Source organism: Thalassophryne amazonica, chromosome 16, assembly GCF_902500255.1.
Source record: "Thalassophryne amazonica chromosome 16, fThaAma1.1, whole genome shotgun sequence".
Classification (NCBI taxonomy): domain Eukaryota; kingdom Metazoa; phylum Chordata; class Actinopteri; order Batrachoidiformes; family Batrachoididae; genus Thalassophryne; species Thalassophryne amazonica.
Window position 1 is genome coordinate 85,527,234 of NC_047118.1, and position 26,441 is coordinate 85,553,674.

Here is a 26,441-nt window from a genome sequence, read left to right on the forward strand (position 1 = left end):
TTCGACTGGACTCTATCATTCTTATTTGACTCGGCAGACAGCCGCGCAGCGTTTGGAGCTGTGTGAACAGAACAGAGGACAGTTCTCGTTTCTTTCTCGCAACAAGACAGGAGTGCCAGTTAGTGACTTTAATCTGCACAAATGTGACTCACGATTGACATATTCAGGGAAGAAAGTGGTGAAAAACAACAACAACAAAAAAGTTGTAACCCAAAATTACCCCCCAGCGCCACCCATCTGTACTGATTCAGTAAAGTGTCATCAGATTTGATGTAGCTTCAAATGTTATGGAGCTAGATCCAGAAGAAAACCGCCATTACCGAAAAATCATTTTTATACAATAACTTTTGAACTAATAAAGACATAAAAGTGATTCCAAGTTCTAGTGGTATGTTTTCATGGTCAAGGATGTCAAATATACATGAAAGAAAAGTGTGTATCATAGTTTTGGTTGTAACACTGAATTGTTGAATAGATCACTGTGCCAAGGAGGGAATCTCTTTAGGGTCAGTGACCCTATGGCCTTGTTTAGAGAAGTGTTTCATAAATGTTAAAAAATTCATATATTTGCAGTTTAGCTGAATAATAAATTGAATTTTGTCTCTTATTTGATTTTGTCTATAAGCACATGCAATATCAATATCAGTGCTCAGATGACAGTAGCTTCTGGGAAAGGTGCAAGTTGCAATAAACTCTGATGCCAAGCGCTAAGGATACATGCTATCCAGTCACAGCAGATGAAACTTTTTTTTACTACTGAGCAAACATCATTGTTAGACTTTTTTAGGTTCAGTGATTCCACGGCGTGTAGATGTTATGGCGTCAGTGACCCCATGGCCTTGGTGGAGGTTTGCACTCTGCGAGTGCTTCTAGTTAAGTTATAAAATACATCTATCAACTGTTTCAGAAGGTCGGTTTAACATAAAGGTAAATATTACTCAGACATATGCTCTTTGGGGTTTTAGCAGAGAAAAATTAAGATAAAGTGAAATAAACCAAAGAACCAACGAAGCAGTGGTTCTGATCAATGCTTCATTACTTCAGGCTTCAAAGAACAACCGCTCTGTAGAAACGGTTGATTAGACACTGCAGGGGTTCTGTAATCAACATAGACATGATCATTTTCCCGACAAACACCCCCAAAACCAACGGCCGCTCTGAAGGCCGATAAGTTGTTAAGCAAAAAGGCTATTGATGTCGGTGGATTGAATCATTTCTTAACGATACCTGAAAAGAACCAGTTCTCGATACACAACCCTAGTGTACACTGTAAGATAACGCTCAGTCTTTAACTTGATTTTATAAGCTTTGAACATTACAAAGTCAAAGCACATCAAAGTTCAGTTCTTAAGGGGGATAATAATTTTGACCTTGGTAGCTTTTGGATTTTGTGAAAGTGTTATTTCTGTGTACCAAATAAAATAATGTGAAGTCCCTTCGGCTGCTCCCTTGTTTGCACTCGGTCGCCACAGCAAATCCAAGGTGGACCTGGATGTTGAATTGGCACAAGTTTTATGCCGGATCCTTCCTGACGCAACTCCACATTACATGGAGAAATGTGGCAGGGGTGGGATTTGAACCCGGAACCTTCTGAACTGAAACCAAGCGCATTAACCACTTGGCCACTACCCCTGCACCAATTAAAATAACGTAAACATCCAAAATAAAACTGGGTTGTTTAGAAATGCTGTATATAATGGTGTGTGTGTGTGTGTTAGGATTGCAAAACTTATGGTTCGATGGAATGTTCTGGGTTTTATTTTGTATTTATTTATTTGTTTGTTTGCCATTTATTTAAAAAAAAATAGGTGAACAATGAAAACATTGTCCGGAAAACTTTTTCTTTTTCTTTTTTTTTATGGGACTTTTTACATTGTCTGGTGAGAGGATAACTTTATTTATTACACTGTATGGATAAATACTGATCTGAATTCACCATGTTAGTGGTCCTGCAGAGCAGATTCTTTGGGGGAAGAAGTGAGGAATACCGTTGTTTTCTGGAGCCGTGGACTTTCGGCAATTTTGGCTGTTCATGTGCTTCAAACCCAACACTCGATTCTGTGGGCTAAGGGTTGCTCATGGAAGAGACACGGGCACATTGTTTCCAACTCCTTTATTTATTTATTTATTTTTTTTAGAGAAAGAGAAATCGCTTGGGCATTGTGTATTCATATGTGAATATCTGCTGATCTGTATAAAATCTACAACTCAACCAAAATATCTGCTTGTTTCTGGTAGATCTACATTGTCTACAACAAGAGAACCGGCAAGCCACGGGGCTACGCATTCATTGAATATGAGCATGAACGAGATATGCATTGTGAGTACCAAACATCACTTGGCTGTTTTGTATAACTGTACATTGCATACATACATATACATTTCTTTCCTCAGTTGAATACTTTTTAGAGTTTATCAAGGTTGAACAAAAAATTATTTTGTCACAGCTTTCAAAACAGAATACTTCTGGCAGTCCACATTTACATGTTTTAAATTTGAGTAGTTGGTAATTCTGTGTGTCATCATTAAACTAATAGTTTGGAGGGGAACCGCTTCACTCTGTGGAGCATGATGGGGAAAACTGGGACAAAATTGTAGTAATGTCTTTTTCCTTTGTGAACATCTTTGCCTGTCAAAGGACAGACTCTTACTGGTAGGTGTTGTAGCTCTGTGGAAGAGCAGCTTCCTGGTTGGACTGAAATGGTAAGCACACGGTCAGATTGGTCACTAAGCATTTTCTTTTTTAATTCTTCAAGATGTAACTCTGATAAAGCTAGACTGGATACTCATGATTTATATGACTTAGTATTCAGCTGATTGTCCGAGGGTTTAGCAGAGGTTTTCAACCCTGGCCATGGCGAATTTGGTTCTCACCAGACTAGAAAGAAACTAATGTGGTGGTGAACATGATATAGGTTTGTGCCAATAAACAAGTAAAAGGTGCTTTCAAACACAATGCCATGCTGGAATCAAGGTGCCCTCAGCTCTTTTAAGACCAGGGTTGCTAAGTCACGCCTGTGTTGTCACAGCAGGGGATGAAGTGTGAGGGGGGATGTGGGACTCTGCAGTATATTAACTGTTTGTTGTTCTCATTGCCACTGCAGCCGCCAATCTGTGATGGCTATTGGCCAGAGCTGGCTGGCAGATGATGATGGTTAAGATACATCTACACCCTACTACCACAGCTCAGTATATGGTTGGTATAATGGGTTTGTATGATGGGTAAGATTTCTTTCCACCCTCCATTTCCTATATATGGAAGAGGAGCTACGTTCAATGGGAAAAGCATCTGTCTTTGTAAAACCAAATCAGCTTTCTATATGCTTATTTAAATTTCCATTTCATGCTTTGACCATTGAACGCATCCCTGTTAGTGGACCGAGTATTGCCCAATGACTAAGGCCTTTGCATTAAAGCCACCTCTGGTTATGGCTAGTTTTTTGTATTAGAAATTCAGGTTTAGGAATCATTCCTCGTTTTATGTTTACCTCACTGAAAGGGCGGTGGTCTTTCAGCAGTCTTCTAACAGGACTTTCTGACAGCTCGGTGGATATAACTGTTTCAGAGTCACTGTCATCTTTTTATATTATTTCTAAATTCTGGAATGAGCATACCCCAAGTAAATGGTTTTGTGGTCATTTGGGGAGTTTTTTTCAACTGTGCATTGAAGTCTTATGTTATCAAGATTAATATGAGTAACTTTACTATCAGTGCCAATACTGCTGCTTTTTTATTTGTAACAATGGTTGTAATGCCATTGGCTAATACAATTTTGCACGGATTTGATCACTACAAATGCAGTCTAAAGATTTCCAGCAGTGGTGCACATTGTAGTTTGTGAGTGTTGGTACATAGAAAGGAAGTGGCAGTGCTCAAAGAAATTCTGACTGGGCAACTTGGCTAACTAGCAAAAAGGATAGTTTCAGATCCTGAGTTGCCCACAGCACTTGAGCACACAGGAATGGTTTTACATGAGTTATTTTTTTTTTTTATTTTGCTTGAACATCCCCTCACAAGCATATTATTGATATACCTTATTTTTCGGACTATAAGCCGGATTTTTTTAAAACTAGTTTAGAAAGTCCTGTGACTTGTACTCGGGTGTGACTTGTATATGGAAAAATTAAAAATTTGCTCATTATAATAATAATTTACCAGAAATTGACTTGATAAACAAACTCCAGTAATAAAAATCAAATGAATTCACATTTTTATTGTAATGTCTTAAATGCTGTGGGTCAGCAGTCCATGTTTGTTTGTATCAAATGACATCCAATATGTTGTCCAATGCACATTTGTTTGTCTATCTAGTTTATTTTTGAAAGGGTTAGAGAAATATTTTTGGAGCCTACTGGTCAGGACCGGTAGCACCAATTTTGTTACTGGTCCTCCTGGTCCAAGGTAGTGGGCCCAGGTATTTGGAAGCTCAGAGCCTCCGACAGTGAGCCGGTGAGGCTCAGCATACCATTAATTGTCGCATTACGCGTATACAATCAATATTGTATTTGAAAATCTATAACAGGACAGAATGTTTTCATGAAGTCATTGGTGTGACTGAGTGACACAGTATCACACAGTCATTGTAATCTGCAAACAGCGGCTCAGTAATTTAAGGTGCAAGTTTGAAAAAAAAATCATTGTTCTTGTTAAACACTTTTAATGGCTAGGTCGAGAAGATTTTTAACTAGACATTGGTCTAGCAGGGGAAAATACCAACTAGACATAGGTCAAAAGTTGCTGGTCTGTGTCCTCGGACCAGTGGATTTCTCTATCCCAGTTATGTCAAGTAAACGGTGATATGCACATGTGCTACCTTAAGCTAGTTTGCTCCCAGGGAAATGTAGTTTTAAAATGTGAGTTCCACATCCTCCGGTGTTGTATTGCTGTAATGTAAAAATAAGTCCTTAATTGGTATTAACATGTCTTAAACAAAAAAGTCTTAAAGCCAAGTCAACAAAAGTTGGAATTTATTCATGTTTTCTTCTGACATTGCCGTTAAAAATATGAAAATAAATGGCAATATCCATTTGTTAATTCAGTGGAAACTTTGCGTAATGCTACTCAAAGTGCTGTAGCAGAATCAAATCTCCTGTTTGATGCTGGAATGCGCAGAGCAGAAACGCATTCTACTAGTCAGCTATAACGCATGGTTATTGTAATGTTTGTCTTAAATTTCATTCAGACACTCATTTAACAAAAAGTCTACTGTTTTTGTTTTTTTAAGCTGTAGGAAGCCGGTAATCATTAGTAGTATTATATTTTAGCTTTAAGAGTGATGTAATGGTCCAAACTGAGTTTGAGCTGGCTTTAATGGAAAATGAAGGGCCTTGGTACTTGGTTCTGTAGGCTATTCATACTGATTCATAGCTAAGAAGATATATATATATATATATATATATATATATATTATATATATATATATATATATATATATATATATATATATATATATATATATATATCTGTTACAGTCTCAGTAAATGACTTATTCAACAGTATAAACATCTGAGCCAACATTAGATACACTTTTTTCGAAACGGTGTAACTAGATTGTCAGTAAAGTGATTTGGCCTCCTTAATGTATGGTAAGTCTTCTAAGGACAGGTGGAATGGGAAGCACTGTTGCCTCATCGCAACTAAGCACTTGTAGGTTTGAACCCATACCAGGGCCTCTTTTTGTGGATTTTTCACATTCTTCCCATGTCTGTAGAGATTCATTTCATGCCCAGTCAATTTTGTGAATATGAGAATGAATGGTTGTCTGTCTATATGTTTTAGTCCTTTGATGGACTGTCTTCAGTGCACCCTGGTTATTGTAAAATGTGTACTGGAATAGACACTGGTCCTGTGTGACACTCAACATGTCAAGTGGAAGAAAATGGATGTGTGGAATTTGTGTACGGAAAAGTCTTGAGTGTTTTTCAGGCGGTCAGTTCTGGATGACATCTGGGGGTGTGGTAAAGCCCTGCTACAGAATGTTATTGCACTTGTGAATGGAAGAAATGGGAGGGAGGGGGTTTCTGTTGAGGTCCACGATGTGCACTGAAGTGGTGGTCAGTGTGCACATTCTGATATTAAAGGATTTGGGCAATGCACTCAGACTGGGTAAGACTTTGAGCTCATCCATTTTGCCAAGGTCTCCAGACTAAGTTTTTGTAAGGGCATCCTGTTAAATGCAGAGACTGACTTCAGGGGCCATTGCCTTATCAGACTACTGGAGCAGCCAAGGTGGCCCACAGATGTCTTGATCATACCACATTGATCAGAAATGTCAATGTTAGGATGGACTGGGATTAATTCCAAAGGTACTTGAAGCTGTACTGTAAATATTCTTGTAGACTTCAGTGCTTGTAAACCTTCCAGCATGTTGCTCTTGTCTTAAGTGTGTGAAAAACTAAAGCAGATTCAAGCTGTATCCATGGCAGCACTTAACACTGCTTCTATCTGCTTACATAAAAGGTCAGAAGTGATTTGTTGGTGCATGTCATTTTTAGTTTTCACAGCCAGTAACAATAATAATAATAAAAAATACTGCTGGTACCAGAAAAATACTGCAGTGTGTGTAAGCACATGTTCAATTCATGTTGCAGTCATTGCACAATGTGTAGGTATTGGATATTCAGAAGCCTTTCTGTCATCAAAGCACGTGTTGTGCTTTACAATTTTAGGACATCTTAAATAATGCGAATTTACACTTGACGATTACAAATTAAGTCACTTCTGTTGAAATAGTTCTGTACTTAATCTGAACCTGATTATTCCAATTTAGTGCCAAAAGTGACTAAGAATGAATAATTTGTTAGTCTACATATGGTCTTTTCTTAAAAATTGGAGAACAATAAATTGCAAGCTGAAGCGTCACAACTATGCTTATGGTACGCTGTATTGCTTCGTTACACTTGACAAAGCTGAGTATGTAAGTATGAAGCTAAAACCATAATGTATTGAACGTTCATCGGGTGGAAGGAGGTCAGCTTCCGTTTTCCTTCGGCTTTTACCCAGAGAGCAGCCCTCTCAGCCTCACCTGCTCCTGGTCAGTATAATCCACCGTTTGTTTCCTTTGCCACACTGCTGCTGGAATTCTTTTCTTACCTGTGCCTTCCCTCTCCCTTTTCCTCCTCTCCAGCTGCCTACAAGCACGCAGATGGAAAGAAGATTGACGGCAGAAGGGTGCTGGTAGATGTGGAAAGAGGACGCACTGTCAAAGGATGGCATCCACGTAGACTAGGTCAGTTTACACCTGAGGAAACTGAAAGCTGCATGTAGGAAATCTTTTCCAGCCTCTGCACAATGATAAATGTGCTGCATTTATGGAGTGCATTCATGCTCAAAGTGCTTCATCAGTGGCGCTTCATATTCAACAGTTCTCCCACTGTCATGAATTGTGCACAACTCCACACCAGCAACTTTGGTATTGCAGACCTTGCCCAAGTGCCCTTAGTGATTTTTCTAGTCTGACAGGGATTTGAACAGAGGAACCTCTGGTCAGACGTATAGACTGTACAAACCCTGCATGGCGTCACCTGTATGTCTTCTGTGGAGAACCGTAAGAGCTCATAGGAAGCCCATATTTGGGCATTGCCATGTCGGCAGCGCTGACTCTTATTACACCATGACAAACTCAAAAACAAATAGAGGTTGAAAGAGTAGTGTTTTTATTTTACAAACATGCTGAAGGGCAGAATTACTGAACTGATCCAGGGCAGCCAAAAGAGGGCACCAGAGGTACCTGGTTCATTGCCCCTGACACAGGTGCATTTCTACAGGCCTCCATGTTTTGCCTGATGCCTTGTTTCTTTTGGCTTTAAAGTAAGACTGTAACATAGATTAAAAAATAAAAACTATGGTTTTACTTGACAAAATTTGTCCCTCAAAATGCAGACAACAGTGTTTCAGAGAGTTATAAATTTAAAAATTTTTTCAGGGGTAAATGGTCCCGGTCTCCCTGTCAAATACTTGCGTCTGTAGTGCTGGCTGTGTGGCACGCTGCAGGAGAACTTTTCCCCACAGCCACACAGCGAGTGCTGGTCAAAAAGACTGAGTGAAAAGTCAGTCCATACCGAAGAACCTTCGTGTGCGGCCCCACAGAAAAGGCACATTATGAGGAACTAAGAAACAAACACTACTGTGTGAATTAAACGGCTGACGATTCTCTTTTTCTTGCCCGCAACAGACAAGAGTCCCGGTCGTCATGATTGACATCTTTAAATCGCTTTGACAGAGGTTGATGAATAAATTGTGGACCTGCTTCTAAATCAGGACCAGCGGGTCCACAATCAATGTGGAGAAATGAATGTTTTCACATTGTCTGAAACAGCGTAATGGCACATCTATCTATCTGTCTGTCTGTCTATCTATATATCTATATCTATATTAGTGATGATACCTCAAGGAGTGTATTGACACACTACACAAACTGTCGGCACTGTATTGACACTGTGTTGGTCGCTCAATAGTGACCCCTGCAGTAGTTATAAAATCATTTCAGGTAAATAAATTGAAAATAAGATGGAAAAGCTAACATGCTGCAAACCCAACATTAGCCTGTGAAATATTCAATCACCAGTCCTTTATTTAAAATATGATCTCATCATTGCATAATTTCATGTGCTCAATTTGTGTCGAGTTAAGCTGTTCATGAGAAGACTTTAAACTTTGCTTAAAACCTTGTTTGTGTAAATGCTAAACTGAGTTGGTATGTAGAATATAGCAAATTTGTCTGTAATAAAATTCAGAGTTAAAATTTACCCCAGGTACTCACACGAGTATCTGCCAATTCCGCATTGCCATGCCGAGCTCTATAATGCCTCAGCATTGATAAAGGGTTCTTATTGATGTAAGATAACTCCGTGGAGCAGAGCCAACACTTCACCTACAATAAAATAAAATGTTAATTTATCTGAAAACAATTCAAACCTCTTACCAGAAAGGAGTACAAACATATTTAATTGAAAAAATAACAGTAAACAATGCCCAAAGGAGAAAAAGATTTAGCTTATTTGGCGTAAAAAAAAAAAAAAAAAAATCAGACTTATTCCAGACTGGGGTAAACCTCTTTGAGCGATCCATGAAGTCAGTGGAACAAGGTGAGGGCAAGCAAAAATCCAAAATCTAATTCCAACAGCAAAACTCCATCCAACAAATCTGCAACATGTTGATACAGTTTGTTTTCTTATAAACACAATTTGGCACGGCGCATCCTAACAACACACTTCCTGTATCGTGTTGATACAGTTTGTTATAAACACAATTTGGCACGGCGCATCCTAACGACACACTTCCTGTATCGTGTTGATACAGTTTGTTATAAACACAATTTGGCACGGCGCATCCTAATGACACACTTCCTGTATCGTGTTGATAGTTTTTCTTATAAACACAATTTGACACGGCGCATCCTAACGACACACTTCCTGTATCGTGTTGATACAGTTTGTTTTCTTATAAACACAATTTGGCACGGCGCATCCTAACGACACACTTCCTGTATCGTGTTGATACAGTTTGTTTTCTTATAAACACAATTTGGCACGGCGCATCCTAACGACACACTTCCTGTATCGTGTTGATACAGTTTGTTTTCTTATAAACACAATTTGGCACGGCGCATCCTAACGACACACTTCCTGTATCGTTCACAGGATTTTTTTCTTAAAGCGATACACGCACCAATATGGGGTTTCACTCTTGTGTGCTCGGCACAGTGCTGACGCACCAGTGTTGTTCATCCCATCACTGGTATGTATATGTGTATATATGTATGTGTGTGTATGTATTCAATCTTAGGATGTATGAATCAATTTGTGGGAATTAAAATGAGAATCCATTTAAAAATCGGCGAATCGATCTTTTCAGCCCACCATTAGACGAAAGTCAAAAGTTAATTAACACCCTTTAACGTGCAGCAGCCAGTCTGCCGTCTGTATGCCTGATCCCGCCAGATATCAGAAGTACTTGGATGGGAGACCTCTTAAGAAGACCAGGGGTTGCATGTGTTTCTCCAGCTAAACCTGGAGTTGTATCAGGAAGGGCATCCATCGTAAAAGTTGTAAAATATTGCGCACACAAACAAAGCCCACACTGTAATGTGATTGACAGGAGTGTGTTCACCAAGCTGGGCATCAAAATGTAACAGCAGCAGTGGGAAAAAAAAATCTTTTGGTTCATTATAACAAAACCAAATTCTGTTTGTTTGCTGTGCTGGCCGGTGGCTCTGGGGGCTGCCTTTGCTGGCCCCTGTGCCCTTCCGCTGCCCCTTTACTCCTGGTTCCCCCGGGGCTCTACGTCCTGGACCCATTTCCGTCAGTGCTTGCGGCCGGCCGCATGGCTTCTGACGTGCCGGAGTGGTCCATGTCATATGGTAAGGTTCTGTACTCTTGTCTTGGCCCAACACACCAGCCACAGTAGTGATCGGATATTTAGCAGTGATCTGGGTCTCTGTGTGTGGATGGTTGCATGTTTGTGGCCACAATTCAGTTTTTGGGTGCTCTTAAGGGGATTAACACTACGGTGTTCTGGATTAGGGTATGGATGCTCACTAATTAGACAACACTGTTGCTGTCACTGTTCATGTGTGGTTGTTTGTCCTGGGATGTTGTATGTTTGGGGCCCCGTCTCCTCTGTGTCTCACGTCAGTTATTGTCTTCACCACTTGTCTCTCGTTCTTGTCTGTCTTTGTGTTGTTTTGGTGGTCGGCCCTTCCTGATATAAGTTGTCGGTTGGCTTTGAGTAGGATGTTGTCGGCTGATCAGGAAGGGCAGATGGGGGTCACACACACCACATTCACTCACACACTACATACCTTCTGTCTTGCAAGAATAAATTGCATATATGGGTATTAATGTTTATAAATGGTTCTGCCAGTGTGGCATTTACCATTTCTATATATGCAGGCAGGGGAAAAACTGCAAATGAAATGTGCAATATTCAAAAAAAAAAAAAAAGAATGTCCTGTCCGCAGAGTGAAGATTTCACAGTGCGCCTGGGCTTATGGTTTGGCAAAGCTCTAAAACTCATAATAATGTAAAAAAAATAATTACATGGGAAAACAGAGAGGGGGAACATCCTAAACTTAAAAATCTGCATGATGGCACAGCGACATTGTGCCATTGCATAGGGAGAGCCCTGCCACTACTGATATTGTTTAAAAATACAACAGTACTTTCTTTATCCGAATACTCGATTCCAAAAATATTCGATAGCTGCAGCCCTAGACTATACAGTATCAAATTCCAAAAATCTAATGAAAAGTTATTTTTGTTAACTCTTTCGATCAACCAATAGGTGTTTTGGGTACTTCCAGAAGTTTTAATATGTATTTTTTTATGCACTAAATGCAAGGTGACCTCCTCCGAACACTCTGTCTTGACTGTCTTGATCATTCCAGGATCCCATGTCTTGGATCGAGGCTCACACTTGACCATTTTAAGGTCTTGTTTTTAAGTCTGACTTGATATTGGTGGTCTTGTCTCCATCCCTAGCTAAGCATTTGTGTCCTATTTTCACAGGCCAGCTACACTCCCGTGGGCAGGGAGGTTGGGCGTTCTGTTTCATTAGGTTGCTGGTCTGTTGTTCCTCAATTCAGTTTCAATTTATTTTCATTTATATTGCGCCAAATCACAACAGAGTTGCCTCAAGGCGCTTCACACAAGTAAGGTCAAAAGCCTTGCTCTAACTGCCTCCGATGCACTTACCAAGTCTGCGGGTTCGGTAAATGCCACAGCGGGCCACCCACTCACACCACCCCCCCTGTCTGCTGTGCGGAGCTGCTGCCAACTCCAGCAACAGGTCCAGAGACTACGCTCGTTGTTTTGATGCGGAGCGTTCCGGCAGCCCGCAAGGATAGACTTCTGCGGAAAAATCTGCAGCGCCGCAGAGCTCCGTGGCCACTGAGAGAGGGAGGAACTCCCTCTGAGGAAGAAACTTCAAGCAGACCAGACTCAAAGGGGTGACCCTCTGCTTGGGCCATGCTACAGACATAAATTACAGAACAATTCACAAAACAAATGTACGGGAAATGCTGTTGGTGCACAGGACAGTAGAGATTCAGAAACCACACGCACCTCTAGATGGAGCTGTGCCTTAAACAGAGAGAAAAAACAGAATCAGGCATCAGAAAGACAAGAAATACAGTATAATTTGCCAGCATTAAGCAACAAGGAAAACAGGAAATACTAAGGTGATCGCTGGCCACTAGCCCTAAGCTTCACTAAGACCCAGAATTTAGGTCAAGTTGAGGCTGCAGCACGCTCCGTTTCCTAATAAAATGAATTAAGAGTAAAAAGCGTAGAATTATACTATGCCAGTATGCTTGCCATACGAAAGGGAAAATAAGTGCGTCTTAAGTCTGGACTTGAAAGTCTCCACAGAATTTGACTGTTTTATTGACGCAGGGAGATCATTCCATAGAACAGGGGCATGATAAGAGAAAGCTCTATGACCCGCAGACTTCTTACTCACCCCAGGGACACAAAGTAGTCCTGCAACCTGAGAAACGCAAAACCTAGGCCGGCACGTAAGGTTTAAGTAGGTCAGCTAGGTAGGGAGGGGCCAGTCCTTGAACAGTTTTATAGACTAGTAGCAGAACCTTAAAATCTGATCTCACTGGGACAGGAAGCCAGTGAAGGGATGCCAAAATGGGTGTAATATAGTCAAACTTTCTGCTTCATGTCAAAAGTCTGGCTGCTGCATTTTGAACCAGTTGGAGAGCCCTAATGCTGGACTGCGGTAAACCAAAAAATAGAACATTGCAGTAGCCCAATCTAGAAGAGATAAATGCATGGATCAGGGTCTCAGCATCAGCTATAAACAGGATGGGAAGAATCTTCACTATATTTCGCAGATGGAAGAAAGCAGTCCTCGTAATATTTCTATCGTGGAGGTCAAAGGACAATGTAGGATTCAAAATTACCCCAAGGTTCCTCACTTTTTCAGTGTGATGTATGACACACGAGCCTAAGCTAAGCGTTAGCTGGTCAAATTGATGCCGATGTCTCACTGGACCTAGAACCATCATTTCAGTCTTATCAGAGTTTAAAAGTCGGACGTTTCTAGACATCCATCTTAATGATGCAAGGCAATCTTCTAAGGATTTCATGTGAATGAGATTACCCGCAGTTATAACGTATAACTGAGTATCATCAGCATAGCAGTGAAAGGTAATGCCAAAACGCCGCAATATGTGCCCAAGGGGTGCTATATAAATGGAGAAAAGCAGGGGGCCTAAGACAGACCCCTGTGGAACCCCAAATTTCATGTCACTAAGGTTAGAGGTAGTGTTACTGTACAAAACACAGTGAGAATGACTGGTCAAGTATGATGTCAACCATGCAAGGGCACTCTCAGTAATCCCAAAATGATTTTCCAGCCTATCAAATGCAGCACAGAGATCTAATGGCACCAGAACCGTAGTGGTGTCTGAGTCCATTGCAAGCAGAAGATCATTCACCACTTTAGTGATAGCCGTCTCTGTGGAATGATAATTTCTAAAAGCAGACTGCAGTGGCTCAGAGATTATTCTCAGTAAGATGGTCCACAAGCTGCCATGACACCACTTTTACCAGAATTTTAGAGCAAAATGATAGATTTGATATCAGCTGATAGTTTTTCAATACACTAGGGTCAGATTAGGTTTAAGTAATGTTTTAATCACTGCAGATTTGAAACGTTTAGGAACAGATCCAGAAGTTAAAGAAAGATTAATAATTTCCAGCACAATCATCCCAAGAGTGGGCCACAGCTCCTTAAACAGTTTTGTTGGTATAGGATCAAATAAACAGGTTGTGCTTTTTGTTGATGTTACGAGTTTCGTCAGCATGCCTAGTGAGATACTCTCAAATTCTATAAATCTAGGTAATACCACAGTAATGGCACCCACCTCAATAGCAGGGGGGGAGTGGCTGGGTTGAGGCATGCTGGGATATGTTTAACCTAATGTCTTCTATTTTCTTCTCAAAGTAATCCAGGAAATCTTTTGCTGTAAAAGGAGAGCGACTTATAGGTGGTTGTCCATGAATAAGCGTTGCCACTGTGTCGAACAAGAACTTTGAGTTATGCTTGTTTTTGTTGATCGAATCAGAGTTATAGGTCCTCTTTGTAGCCAGTAATGCATGCTTATAGCATCACGCCACGCAAGGTGGAGTACTTCTAATTTTGAACTATGCCATTTCCGTTCTAGACCTCTAGTCTTATACTTGAGGTCACGCAGGTAATCATTGAACCAAGGTGACTGTGTTTTGGGGAGTGCAATTTTAACACAGGTGGCACAATCATGTCGAGTGTAGTTTTGAGCACTGAGTTTAAACTATCTGTCTGCTGATTGGGCATTTGCCAGATGTGAAGCTAAAACATCAGGCAGTCGAGCTTCGAGTTCAGTGTTAGTTGAGGAGCTGATGCATCGCCATAGTGATAAATAAGGTTGTTGTTCCAATAAACACGGCAGCGAAACTGTAAACTTAATAAGTGAGTGATCAGAAACCACTGATGTAAGAGGCATGATGTCAATATTCATGACAGCAATACCACGTGCGAGAACCAAAGCCAGGGTATTTCCACTAATGTGTGTCGAGTCCCGAATGCATTGCCAAAATCCTAATGCATCCATAATTTCCATAAATGATTTGTAGAGGGGATCAGAAGGCTTATTTATGTGAACGTTAAAGTCGGCAATGATCAGATTATCTGCACTAGTTGACAAGTTAGAGATGAACACACCAAATTAATCTAAGAATTCAGTGGAAATCCCAACAATATTTTGAGCTTGTCCATAATGAGGTGTAAAAGTACGGTCCACTAGTGCTCACAATTCAACTTTTAATTATTTTTCTGTTCATAATAATCTCAAAACTATATAATTATGGTGATTAATTGAATTTTTTTTAGTATTCAAAGTAAAAAAGTTTCCATTTGCTGAGCAGTCTGGTGTTCAATTTTCATGATTTACGGGTGCTATAGCATTGACATGTTTTCTGTTATTTTTATTGAATGAATTATAGTTCAGAGAAACTTTCAACAGTGTTAAATAATATCAATCTTTTCACACAAACCACTTTTAGTCACAGTTAACAGCTAATTTAAATACCTTACATTTTTTTATTCTAATTTTTTAACGTAATTTTTTTAAAGTAGTCAAAGAAAATATCACAGCACTGTTTCATATTTCTTTTTGTTTAATGTACACATTACTTTTCATGCTATTTTATTTGTCTTTTTTGTCTTTTTTATTTTTATGGTTCCTTATAATATTAATCAAGAAATTAACAGAAATTATGGTTGTAATGTACAGATGAACACGAAAGATTTCTAAAGAATCTTTTTTTTAATTAAAACTATTTTAATTACAATTTTTCCAATGTAAGAAAAGTTTAACTTCAAAATGTACAGTAATCAGAAATGAATCTTGAAGTAAAAACATTTGTAAGGATTTTAAGGTGGCCAGTAATTTGAAAAGAGAGATTATCAATAGTTCCAAAGCTCCTGCCAAAACTAGAAAAACTCAGAAGTGAGTGAAGTTTGAACAGGTTGATGCATTCATTTGCCAGAAATACTCTTATTGTTCCATTTGAATTGATAATGAGAATTACTGTGTACATTTCTGAACCACAATGTGTTTTTTTTATTTGGTTTTGTTTTGTTTTTTTTTTGGATTAAAGGATGGTAGCACAATAAAAGTTGTGTGAAAAGGCTGGGGTGGAAAAATTGACCTGACCCAACAAAAAATTGAATTTTTTGGAGATTTTGTTTGGGGGGGGGGTTAGACCTGAAAATGCATCTGAGATTTCAAATTTTTCTGGGGTAATATTCTGGGATAAATATTTAACATGCTCGAAGTCAGATATTGATGTGCAAAATGACACACAAATGTTTTGCACAACACTGAAGTTGTGAGTATCCCAGAAATGCTGATGTCAGCACTGGATGGAAAAAAAAAATGTATAGAAGTGTTTGTAGAAGTATAGAGTTCCTGAGAACTTAGTTATATTGGTGGGAGGTGATAGTCTTATGCTGCGTTTACACATAATGGCGGCACGTCACGAATGCCACGAAGTATACATTCTTGGTGCTGATCACAAATGTGATGATTTGGGGCAGAGGCATCAGGTGTCCTCAGGAACTGCTGCAACCTGTTACCATGCATTACCATTAATGACACGTGTTGCTGAGAATTATCAGGAACCATTACGCATGGTCAGGAATAATGTTCCGCGTTGTTGCCCGCTATCGCGTGTCACAGCGCATCAAGTTCTGTCACGTTGTGAATGAGGTGAATTGTCTCGACACACACACACACACACACACACACACACACCTACCTTCATCCAACTGTCAGGTGCTGAACAGTTTAGATCGCTCCAGTTTACTCCTCAATAGCCACAGTAGAAGAACTTTGTGATTGCATGCTTAGTTGGGCTCTGTGCCATGGAGTGGAGCAGAGAGGAGGAGGAGACTGAGAGCCAGATGTGACTCCACATGGCTCTCGTCTTGCTCGTTTTCCCAAACATCATGCATGCAGCATGTGGAACACCTGCAGGAGCGTGCTAGAAGCACTGGAATGAGTCTTTTAGCCGACTTGGCGTCACTGTTCTCCTTCAGCATACTGCAGCAATGAAACTGAATGTGGTGCAGCAGTCAGTGAAGAACACTGTCATGCTGTATTAAGGATCACCACTAATCAAGACGGATCAACACGCTCAGTTGCGACCTCCATGACATGAGGCGAAATGAGGGTGGTGCGTGACATTTGTGGAACATTTTTTGATAGCCAAGAACATGCTTCACAAATATCACGCACCAACACGCACTATTAAGAAACCTATTCAGATGCATTAAGTCACATTAAGAATGTCAGGAATGTGCCAAGAATGACACAAATATGACATTCGTAATGCGTCTTGCTTATGTGTAAACGCAGCTTTAGTGGTTAAAGTGGATATGACACCTAAAAAATTAGGTAAAACTGATTTCTTGGAAAGCGCGCTGGTAGCGTTCCATCACCGCTCACGTGATGCCGTGACGTCACAACGTGTAGAGTCCCGTCTTTGTCTGTTAGATTAACAACAGGAACAGATAGTCCTCAGCATGGACAGTGACGAGATCAACAACTTTTCTGATTCCTCTTCAAGTGTGGATTATTTCTGACTCGGATCCTGAGAATGTCGCAGCAGTGATTAGACCCTACAGATTGCAGCAGTATCTTTCGGAGGAACATTCAAACCAGGAGCATTCTGGCAGTGAAAATAATGCCGACGGTGTTTATGGCGGAGTCGAAGCAGAAGCAAGAGACGTGCCAATTCCAATGAATTTTGAAAGGCTGCAGAATATGGAATGGTAAGGGAGGCTTTGATTTTTGTTGCTGCTGTTTATAACACTCTAATTACAGTGGCACCTCGTTTATCGCGGGAGTTACATTCTAAAAAACACCCGCGTTCAGGGTCCACAGATAACAGCATTAAACTCTAGTGCCTAAAACTCTCGTGAATATATTCTCTGGGTTTATAGACGTTAGTGTATTTGCGTTTGTTAAATTCCACGCATCTTAAATGTAGCAGACACGGATTATCTGGAATTTTGTTTGACATTTTTTCAAGGCCGCTACTGCCATCTACTGGCCAGGAGTGTTCATGGCAGTATTAAACTGGGTACATGGCTGCTCTCAAAGTGTTGGTATTGTCCATTGTCCAGGCGCTTTTTGTGTGCATATATTTGTTAACTTTGTATTCTAAAACTATGGTTAGAAGTAATTCCGACTCCTTATCGGTCCACACAAACGAGGTTGGCGCCATGTTTTTAGTTTTTGTGGAAGTGACGACAAGAGAATAAGGCTCCTGATTGGATAGAATTTTAATCAGTACCGCCACCCAAAGGTTTGGCAGACTAATTACAACACATTTATACGGTTCAATGTGGATGGATTGTTTTTAAGACGTAGTGTGGATTAAGTTTTTTCCCCAAACTGAAAGGGTAAGATATTCGGTTTTACAAATACCCGACGTGTGTACATGGCCTTATGTCTGTGAAAGGCACTATATAAATAAATTTACTTACTTACTTACTAATATTGAGTGCACGTTTTACAACATCATAAAAGTTTTAAAACATGCAATTGCGATGACACTTCCAGGGCTCCGTAAAAATGCCTGTTTTTACAAATAAAAATGGAATATTTTACAAAAGCACATTTGTCTTTAAACCAACGCACGACACACGTCACATTAACGTGTTGGTTTACATAATGGATTACTGAACCAATCGTTGTTTAGCACTTTTACCCTGAATGCTTTGCGGTCTGTGTTTGTTACAAAACCTCAGAATTAGTGCCTTATTCAACATTAAAAGATATGTTATATTTTAACTTTGTACAAATGACAGAATTGACATTAATGGAGTTATTCTATCAGTATTTTCAAAAAACCATAAGTTAGTATGACTTTATTTTTCAAGACCTCTGCCTGACCGGAGTGTTGAAATTGATAGGGAGCTGGCTTTATGGTTGCTCTCGGTGTGCCTCTGTGGTGGGAGCGTTGTTGTAAACAAGAGCTTCCAGCAGGGGCAGGATGTTGAAAGAAAAATGATTATAAGTAAAGAGTTGATTTCGTGGGTTCTCTCAGAATTTGTCTGTGCTGCTTCCTCCAGGGGGCAGCATGGTCAAACATTCTTGTTTATTCTTTAGGTCTTTTACCGCTTTTGATGCTTTCAAAAGCGATCGTGTTAAAAATCAATTTCAGCTCTTTAGTAACTGCAAATGTCCCGTAGACAACACCGGAATTTATCGGTTATCGATTATCTGTAACTACCGATACATTTTTGGGTGGTTTATCGGTTTATCTTTATCAAAGATAACTTTTCAGTTATCTTATTATCTGTTATCGAAGTTAATTTTTGGGTTATCTGTGCCCACCACTGGTTACATGTAATAAGACTATGTTGTCTTTAAGTGTCATATCCACTTTAAGTGTTGGGATTCAGACCAGAGGATCCTCTGTTGATCCTGGTTGAACCCCAGCCTGACTGGAAAAATCACTAAGGGCACTTGTGCAAGGTCCCTAGTTGCTCCCGGTATGTAGCGAATACCTTGCATGCCAGCACCCTGGCATCGGTGTGTGAATGGGTGAATGTGAGGCATAATTGTAAAGCGCTATGAGTGTTTGATGCAGATGGAAAAGCACTATATAAATGCAGTCCGTTTACCATTTATTGGAGACTTAATGAACAGTAGGTGCAGCTTTACTTGTATCAAGTTTTATTTTAGTTTATTTTAAGACATTATCGGTTGTTATAAAATCATAAATTGCTGAAGCCAAAAGTTTTGATAAAAGTAGAGAGACAACAGTAACATTTCAATGTGAATATATGATTTTATCAAATAGTAATAACACAGTATTCTAATGCATGTGACAGACTGTGTGTGTTATAGTTTGGTCATCATGCCAGTATGGAAAAGTAGTCTTTTCACACAGCTTGTATCATGACAAAACAAGTTGTGTGAAAAGACTCTTCTCTGGGGTAGAAACTTGACCTGACCCAACAAAAACTTGAATTTTTTGAGGGTTTTTGGTGGGTAAATGGACTTGAAAATGCACCTGAGGGCATCTGAGATTTCAAATTATTCTGGGTGAGAATCCCCAGAGGTACCACCAGGGATTTTAGGCTCCATGAGAAGAAATCTCCCCCCCCCCCCCCCCCCACAATATTATTTTGTCAGTATTGTATTATTATTTGGGGCCTCTTAGGGCACCTGTAAATCATGGACCCCCCGCCAGAGGCTTCAGGCCTTGCCAAAAATTTTCAGCCTCCCCCATGGCCCACTTTCATCACTGCTTCAACCAGGTTTCACACAGCCAATTAACTAATTTAGGTCTGCTCAGCCAATCAAGTACTGACAGACACCTGAATGAGGGAATCATTTTTCTGAAAAATCTGGAATTAATTAATTAAATCAGTTTCTGGCAGAGCAGAGAGTTGAAAAATCAGTTGGTTAGTGGAACTTGAGACCCGGGTGTCAGAACCACTGGTCTGCACTATCAATGTAGTGGTTTTCTTGTCTTGGTATTCCTAATAAATTAGTGGATCCCACACCTACATTAGTCGTGGTCCCCGCAGGCTACCTATAAACACCTGCTGTGGTTTCCTAATGTGACTCTCCCTTTAAGCAAATTCCCCGTGTTTGCAGATTAAAATGGCTTTGCCAGTGTAGTTAAAGCTGCCGGGCATCGCTAAGCAATGATGATTCCAGAAAGAGGGCCAAATCCCTGTTTTGTACAGATCTTTGCCATTTACCTATTGGGGGATGTAAGCCTGCTATTAACCTAGTCATTTTCCCGAGGTTGGACCAGAGATTTATCCGGTGCACAAATCCTAAATTAAAAAGAAAATGCTTGAAACATTTCGGTTTACATGAAATGCATCTAGAATGTTATGGCGACAGTTTTCACTTGGCAAAAAGCCTGTCGATGTCATCATTTTTGTTGTGGCAGAAATGTGCTTTCTAGCTCCGTCCGTGGTGCATTCAGTGTGCATCAGGAAAAAATCTATATCACTCCACAGAGACAGCGCTCACTAAAGTAGTGAATGATCTTCTTCGAGCAATGGACTCAGACACTATTATGGGTTTGGTGTTTTTAGATCACAGTGCTGCGTTTGATATCGTGGATCATCATATTTTGCTCAATAGGTTGGAGAATTTTTTGGGGATTACTGGAAGTGCCCTTGCCTGGTTGATGTCATCTGTCCAGTCGTTCTCAATGTGTCTTGTATAATGGCACTACCTCTGACCTTGCTGACATGAGTTTTGGGGTTCCACAGGGATCTGTTTTAGGCCCCTTGCTTTTTCTCCCTGTATGTGGCACCCCTTGGGTGTATACTGCGAAGTTTTGGGATTACCTTTCATTGTTATGCTGATGATACTCAGTTGTACATGCCGATAACTGCGGGAAATCTCACTCCCATAAAATCCTTGGAGGACTGTCTTCTATCAGTGAGAAGTTGCATGTCTAGTAACTTCCTACTTTTAAACTTTGATAAGACTGAAATGATGGTTCTTGGTCCAGCGAGACATCGGCATCAGTTTGACCATCTGGCGCTCATCCTGGGTTCGTGTCATACATCATACGGACAAAATGAGGAACCTTGGGGTCATTTTTGATCCCATGTTGTCTTTTGACCTCCACATCAGGGATGTTACTAGGACTGCTTTTTTCCATCTGAGAAATATAGCGAGGATCTGCCCCATCCTGTCCATGGCTGATGCTGAGACCCTGATTCATGCTTTTGTTTCTTCTAGACTAGATTATTGTAATGTTCTATTTTCAGGGTTACCACAGTCCAGCATTAGGGGTCTTCAGCTAGTTCAGAACGCTGCCGCCAGACTTCTGACACGTAGCAGAAGATCTGAACATATCACACCCATTTTGGCATCTTTGCACTGGCTCCCTGTGAGAGCAGATTTTAAGGTTTTGCTATTGACTTATAAGGTTGTTCATGGACTGGCGCCATCTTATTTGGCTGATCTGGTGGAACTCTGCGTGCCGGCCCGGGCTTTGCGGTTGCAGGATGCGGGACTTCTCTGTGTTCCCAGGGTGAAGAAGTAGTCAGCAGGTCAAAGAGCCTTTTCGTATCGTGCACCCACCCTGTGGAACAGTCTTCCTACGACTGTGAGGCAGTCTGAGTCCGTGGACATTTTTAGGTCAAGACTCAAAACCTATTTTTATTTGTTTTATTCTTTTACTTCTGTTTTTATTTATGTATTTTTTAGACCCTACATTAGACCCTACGTATATTATGTATTTGTTTTCCATTTTTAATTATTTATTCAATTTTATGTTGACTTGCTTTATGTAAGGCGCCTTGAGACGGCTTTTGCTGTGATTTGGCACATTATAAGCTAATTAAATTAAAATTAAATTATATTATGCAAGAAGGCAGTGTGTGATGCAACACGATTCAACCCGTCAAATGAATCGGTGCACTCGGATTGCGCACATTTGTATCAACATACTAATTCGTATAGACTAATCTCCACATGCCTAGTGTGGTGACTTGCAGAATGATGATGAGTGATACTCCACTCTGTCTCCACAATACAGTTTATAAAATTGCAGAGGATATCACAATAAAGCACTAAAGGTATTTCCATTGTGCAAAAAAAAAAAAAAAAATTTTTTTTAAAGAATAAATCAGGATCACGTGTGTTGTCCTCCACAGAACCTGTCCAGTCTGCTGCCGCGCCGGCAGCATTACACTAATTGCCATTCTGGTCCTCCAAAAATAAATTAATACATTTGGACTGTGGGCCTCCTCCGCTGCCCAACAGGATGCCCCCTGCCTGAACACCAGGTTGTAGCTGGACGGGCAGCAGAGCCGGTTGGCTGGAGGCCGCTGGACTGACTCGGCCATGGTCACACCACGTCCAGAAGTGCTGTTCCTTTTCGTTCATACTGGAAGGAAGAGTGTGTCGTGAACGTCTCGTTCTCTCACATACTGTGCACTTTCTGACTCTCAGAAACTAAATTCAGAAGGGTTCAAGACGCCCGCGGCAACTCTATTTAGTGAGAAAACGTGCCACGCGCAGTGATGGGAGTTTTCCTGGAATTCCCCAAAATCTGTATATTTACATCCGTGGTGAAGGTTTCTGGGTTATTTTTGTTTTCCTGGCGCATGTCATTTTTAGTCTGTGGTCTGATTTCGTGATGTTCGTATTTGTAGAATACACCACAGTGGATATTAATTCTCACGTTTCCACGTCCTGATCTCAGACTGAAGGATGAATGTAATGTACTGTCGCTCGTCCACACAGCAGTCAATGAGAGACGCTCTTACAGATTTTACATTGAGCTCTGTGTCGCTTTAAAACTGCAAAGAAATGGGTGGAAACGTTCTGCTGCGAGGAGACGATTTCAAGTTCATCAGGAATAAATTCAGATGGGTCCGGTTTGAGCAAAAAAACTCCAAAATCCTGACCAAACATTTAAATCATCGTTTATACATAAAAACTAACTCTCCCGCTAAGTCTTTGGTCTTATTATATTGTGATTTTGGCAGACTTTGTTGTTAGTTGACGTTATTAAAGTTATTTCACACAACTCAAACTCTCTTTGGGATGAATTTACTTCAAACTGTCTCCATGCAAACGCGATATGTTTGTCGGCTAAATCTGCATTTTATGGTTTCTTCTGTTACATGGGTGTGAAATATTGATGTGGAGGAAAATGTTAAATATTTAACATGCTCATAGAAGTCAAATATTATGAGAAAAACATTTGTGTTGTTTTGTGCGACATGTAAATTCCAGAAATGCTGACGTCAGCAGTGGACGGAAAATCTGTTGTTGTGTTTATAAGTGAATAAGAATAAAGTTTAAAACAAAATCAGTGTTCCTGAGAACTAAAAGTGATATTGGTTACTTAATGAACAATGGTTGGAGCTTTACTTTAATCAAATTTTATTTTAGTTTATTTTAAGACACTATCAGTTGTTATAAAAACACAAATTGCTGAAGTCAAATGTTTAGATAAATGTAGAGAGACAACAATCCAATGTGAGTATGTGGTCTTATCACAGATTAATTACACTGTAGTGTCCTCCATGGAACAGACTGTGACTGTTATAGTTCTGTCATCTTGCCAATTTGACAAAATATACATTTCATGACTAAAATGAGTAACAAAAAAGGGACTGAGAAAATAGCCCCATTTCCCATTTGTCTTATTTAATTGCACCATATTACACCAAATCGCATGTCATGTTTCCAGATTTTCTGGGGGAGATCCCCAGACCCTCCACTGGGTGCTGTAGCCCCAAAATGATGGGAACCCCCCCCCCCAAGGCCACTCGCATCACTGCGCACACAATTTGTTTTGAGGCTGTTCAAAATTCAACCGGTGTCGCAGACCGAACAGTCCGCTCCTAAAAATCGGTCCGCCTTTTGCATCTGCGCGTGCGTCATTTCGGACTACAGCAGCACATCTGGGACAGAATCTTGTCACCCAAAGCAATCAAAGGGATTAATGGGATTATTAACCATCAGATGATAAAGGTAAAGCCTCTTAAATCATTCTAAAGTCAGTCAGAAAATGTGGCTTTGAAATGTCTAAGCGCAGTGAGTGCATCAGCTAGCAGCTCGTTTAACGTCAGCACGCTGATCGATTCTGCCACCTTTTATGATGAAATAATACTGAATTTATGTGGAAATGATTGTTGTACAAAAGCTTCAGATATCAGTCACTGAGACAGATGAGGACTGGAGTGCAGTTTGAAGCAGAAACAAGGTGATAATCTGTGAACCGTGTCATCAGGGGTGACAGATTTTTAGGGGGACCGTTTGGTCTGCGACACCAGCACAAAGAGGAACACTAGAGTTCGGGAACTCCCTCACGAATGTCGTTGGCAGTCTGTCACAGCCCACTGAGATACAACTCTAAGCCACCAGAAATAATTGATGTTGTCACAAGCCTTGGGTCAATTGTTGCTTTGTAGCCTCAAACTTAAAGTAATCATCATACGATACTTTACGTCATATTGCACATTGTTGGTTCCAGTATGGGCGACAGTGTCGCTGCATCTGTGGTTGTGTTCCTGTGACCTCGTGATGGCAGCCTCTTCAAATTACAAAACATTTCTGAAAATTGACAATGAGGGATCTTATTAGTTTTTAATTACATTTGTTTTGTCTTAAAAATTTTAAGGGAAAGGTGCATAATTGAAAGAGCTCCAATTCCTGCAGTGGTCACCTCAAGCAACAGATTAGTCAGGACTTTGGTTTCGTCTCCAAAATGCTGCATCCAAAAGATAAATGAATTTCAAGTCAAATACATTTAAGGACCAGACTGTCAGTGCAACACTATTGGAATTTTCACTTTACAGCAGTTTCGATTTATTTATTTTTTAGCATACATTGCAGATCCACCTTGGATTTGCTGTGGCGACCCCAAGTGCAAACAAGGGAGCAGCCGAAGGGACTTACTTACTTACATTGCCTATTTTTCAACTTGTTAAAAAAGTCAACTTCGTTATCTGAAAGGTATGTTTTACTTTTCGGACTTTTATTTATTTTTTCCTCCCTGTTGGTCTCTTCAAACAGGAGGCGGACTGGGCGGCACGAGGAGAGGTGGAGCGGATGTCAACATCAAGCATTCCGGGCGAGATGATGCCTCGCGTTATGATGATCGCTCTCTTGGGGGGTATGTAGTTTGAAAGAAGTCCTGCAAAGATTATATTTGTCTAAAGTGTTTCTGGTCAAGGAAGATAAAGTATTCAGGTAGTTATCAGAGTGGTAGAGCTTATACCTGTGGTGATCTAAGTTTTTTTGCACTGTTTTTACAGTCTAGGCATTTTCTTGTTTACGCAGGGACCGTGGAGACCGCCAAGAACGGAGCCGAGAACGTGATCGGGACAAAACCCGAGATAGGCGACGGTCTAGATCTCGTGAACGTCGTCGGCGTACCCGTTCCCGGGAACGTGAAAGGGAGAGAGAAAGACCAGTTGGTGGAGGTGATGACGCCAGCGGGTCTAGCCGGCGTAGAGAGCGAGAGAGAGATCGTGGAGTGGTACCAGGAGGCGATAGCAGAAGTAGGGAAAGAAGTCGAGACAGAGACAGGAAAAGGAGGAGCAGAAGCAGAGACCGCAAGAGAGACAGGGAGAGAGGTAAGGGGTTGGATGGAGAAGACGTTAACCAGGGAGATGGCGTTGCAGATGGTGGGGAACGTGTGCCTGAGGAGCATGAAGGTGAAGTGGGCGAGGGTGTGGAGGAGCGTAGGGATAGAGACAGAGACAGGGACCGTAGACGCAGGGACAGAGACAGGCGAAGAGGTGACCGAGACCGGGAGCACAAGAGAGAACGGGGAGATAGAGAGAGGGGAGTCGGGGACCGGAGGGAGGAGCGCCACGGAGCCCTTCGAGAAGATATGGTCCCACAGGAAGATGCTGTCCCTGAGGAAGACGGAGGCACACTGCCACAAGTGGAGGAGTACAATGAAGATGGCGTGACGATGGAGCAGGAGCTGATTCCGTCTGGAGAAGAATACGGCTCCAATGAGAATGGATACAAGATGGAAGCACAGGGAGATGAATATTGAGGATTTTCTGTTTTTAGGCGCCGGACTCTTAGTAAATGTGCCTGGCTTTCAAGGGTTTTTTTTTTGTTGTTGTTTTTGTTTTTTTTGTTTTTTAGCACATCGTAAAAAGTACAAAATCATTCTGAAGAAATTTCCCACCAATGCTTAAAGTTGACACTTGAAACTGACTAAATATCAAGAGGGACAGTCTTCTTGTCCCAACTAATCCGCGCCCCTTCTCCTTTGTGGCAGATGCTGTTGAGGAAGTAAAATGGCATATAATTGTTTTGTCTTAACGTTGATTGTTTTTATTTTGACATTCAAACGAGCAATTAAATTCAATGAGCTGTCAAAATGGTTGCCAGTGTGAAATTTATAGAAACAATACCGCAATAG

General features: G+C 40.7%; 1 protein-coding gene across 1 annotated transcript in view; it reads left to right on the forward strand.

Annotated features, from left to right (window-relative positions):
• LOC117527305 (U1 small nuclear ribonucleoprotein 70 kDa-like) overlaps positions 1-26,398 on the forward strand; it is a 56,593-nt gene extending 30,195 nt beyond the window's left edge. The window contains 4 exon segments of the mRNA XM_034189602.1: positions 2,239-2,320; positions 7,127-7,228; positions 25,073-25,172; positions 25,340-26,398. Coding sequence (XP_034045493.1) covers positions 2,239-2,320; positions 7,127-7,228; positions 25,073-25,172; positions 25,340-26,066 — 1,011 coding nt within the window. The 3' untranslated portion in view covers positions 26,067-26,398.
• The last annotated feature ends 43 nt before the right edge of the window (positions 26,399-26,441 follow it).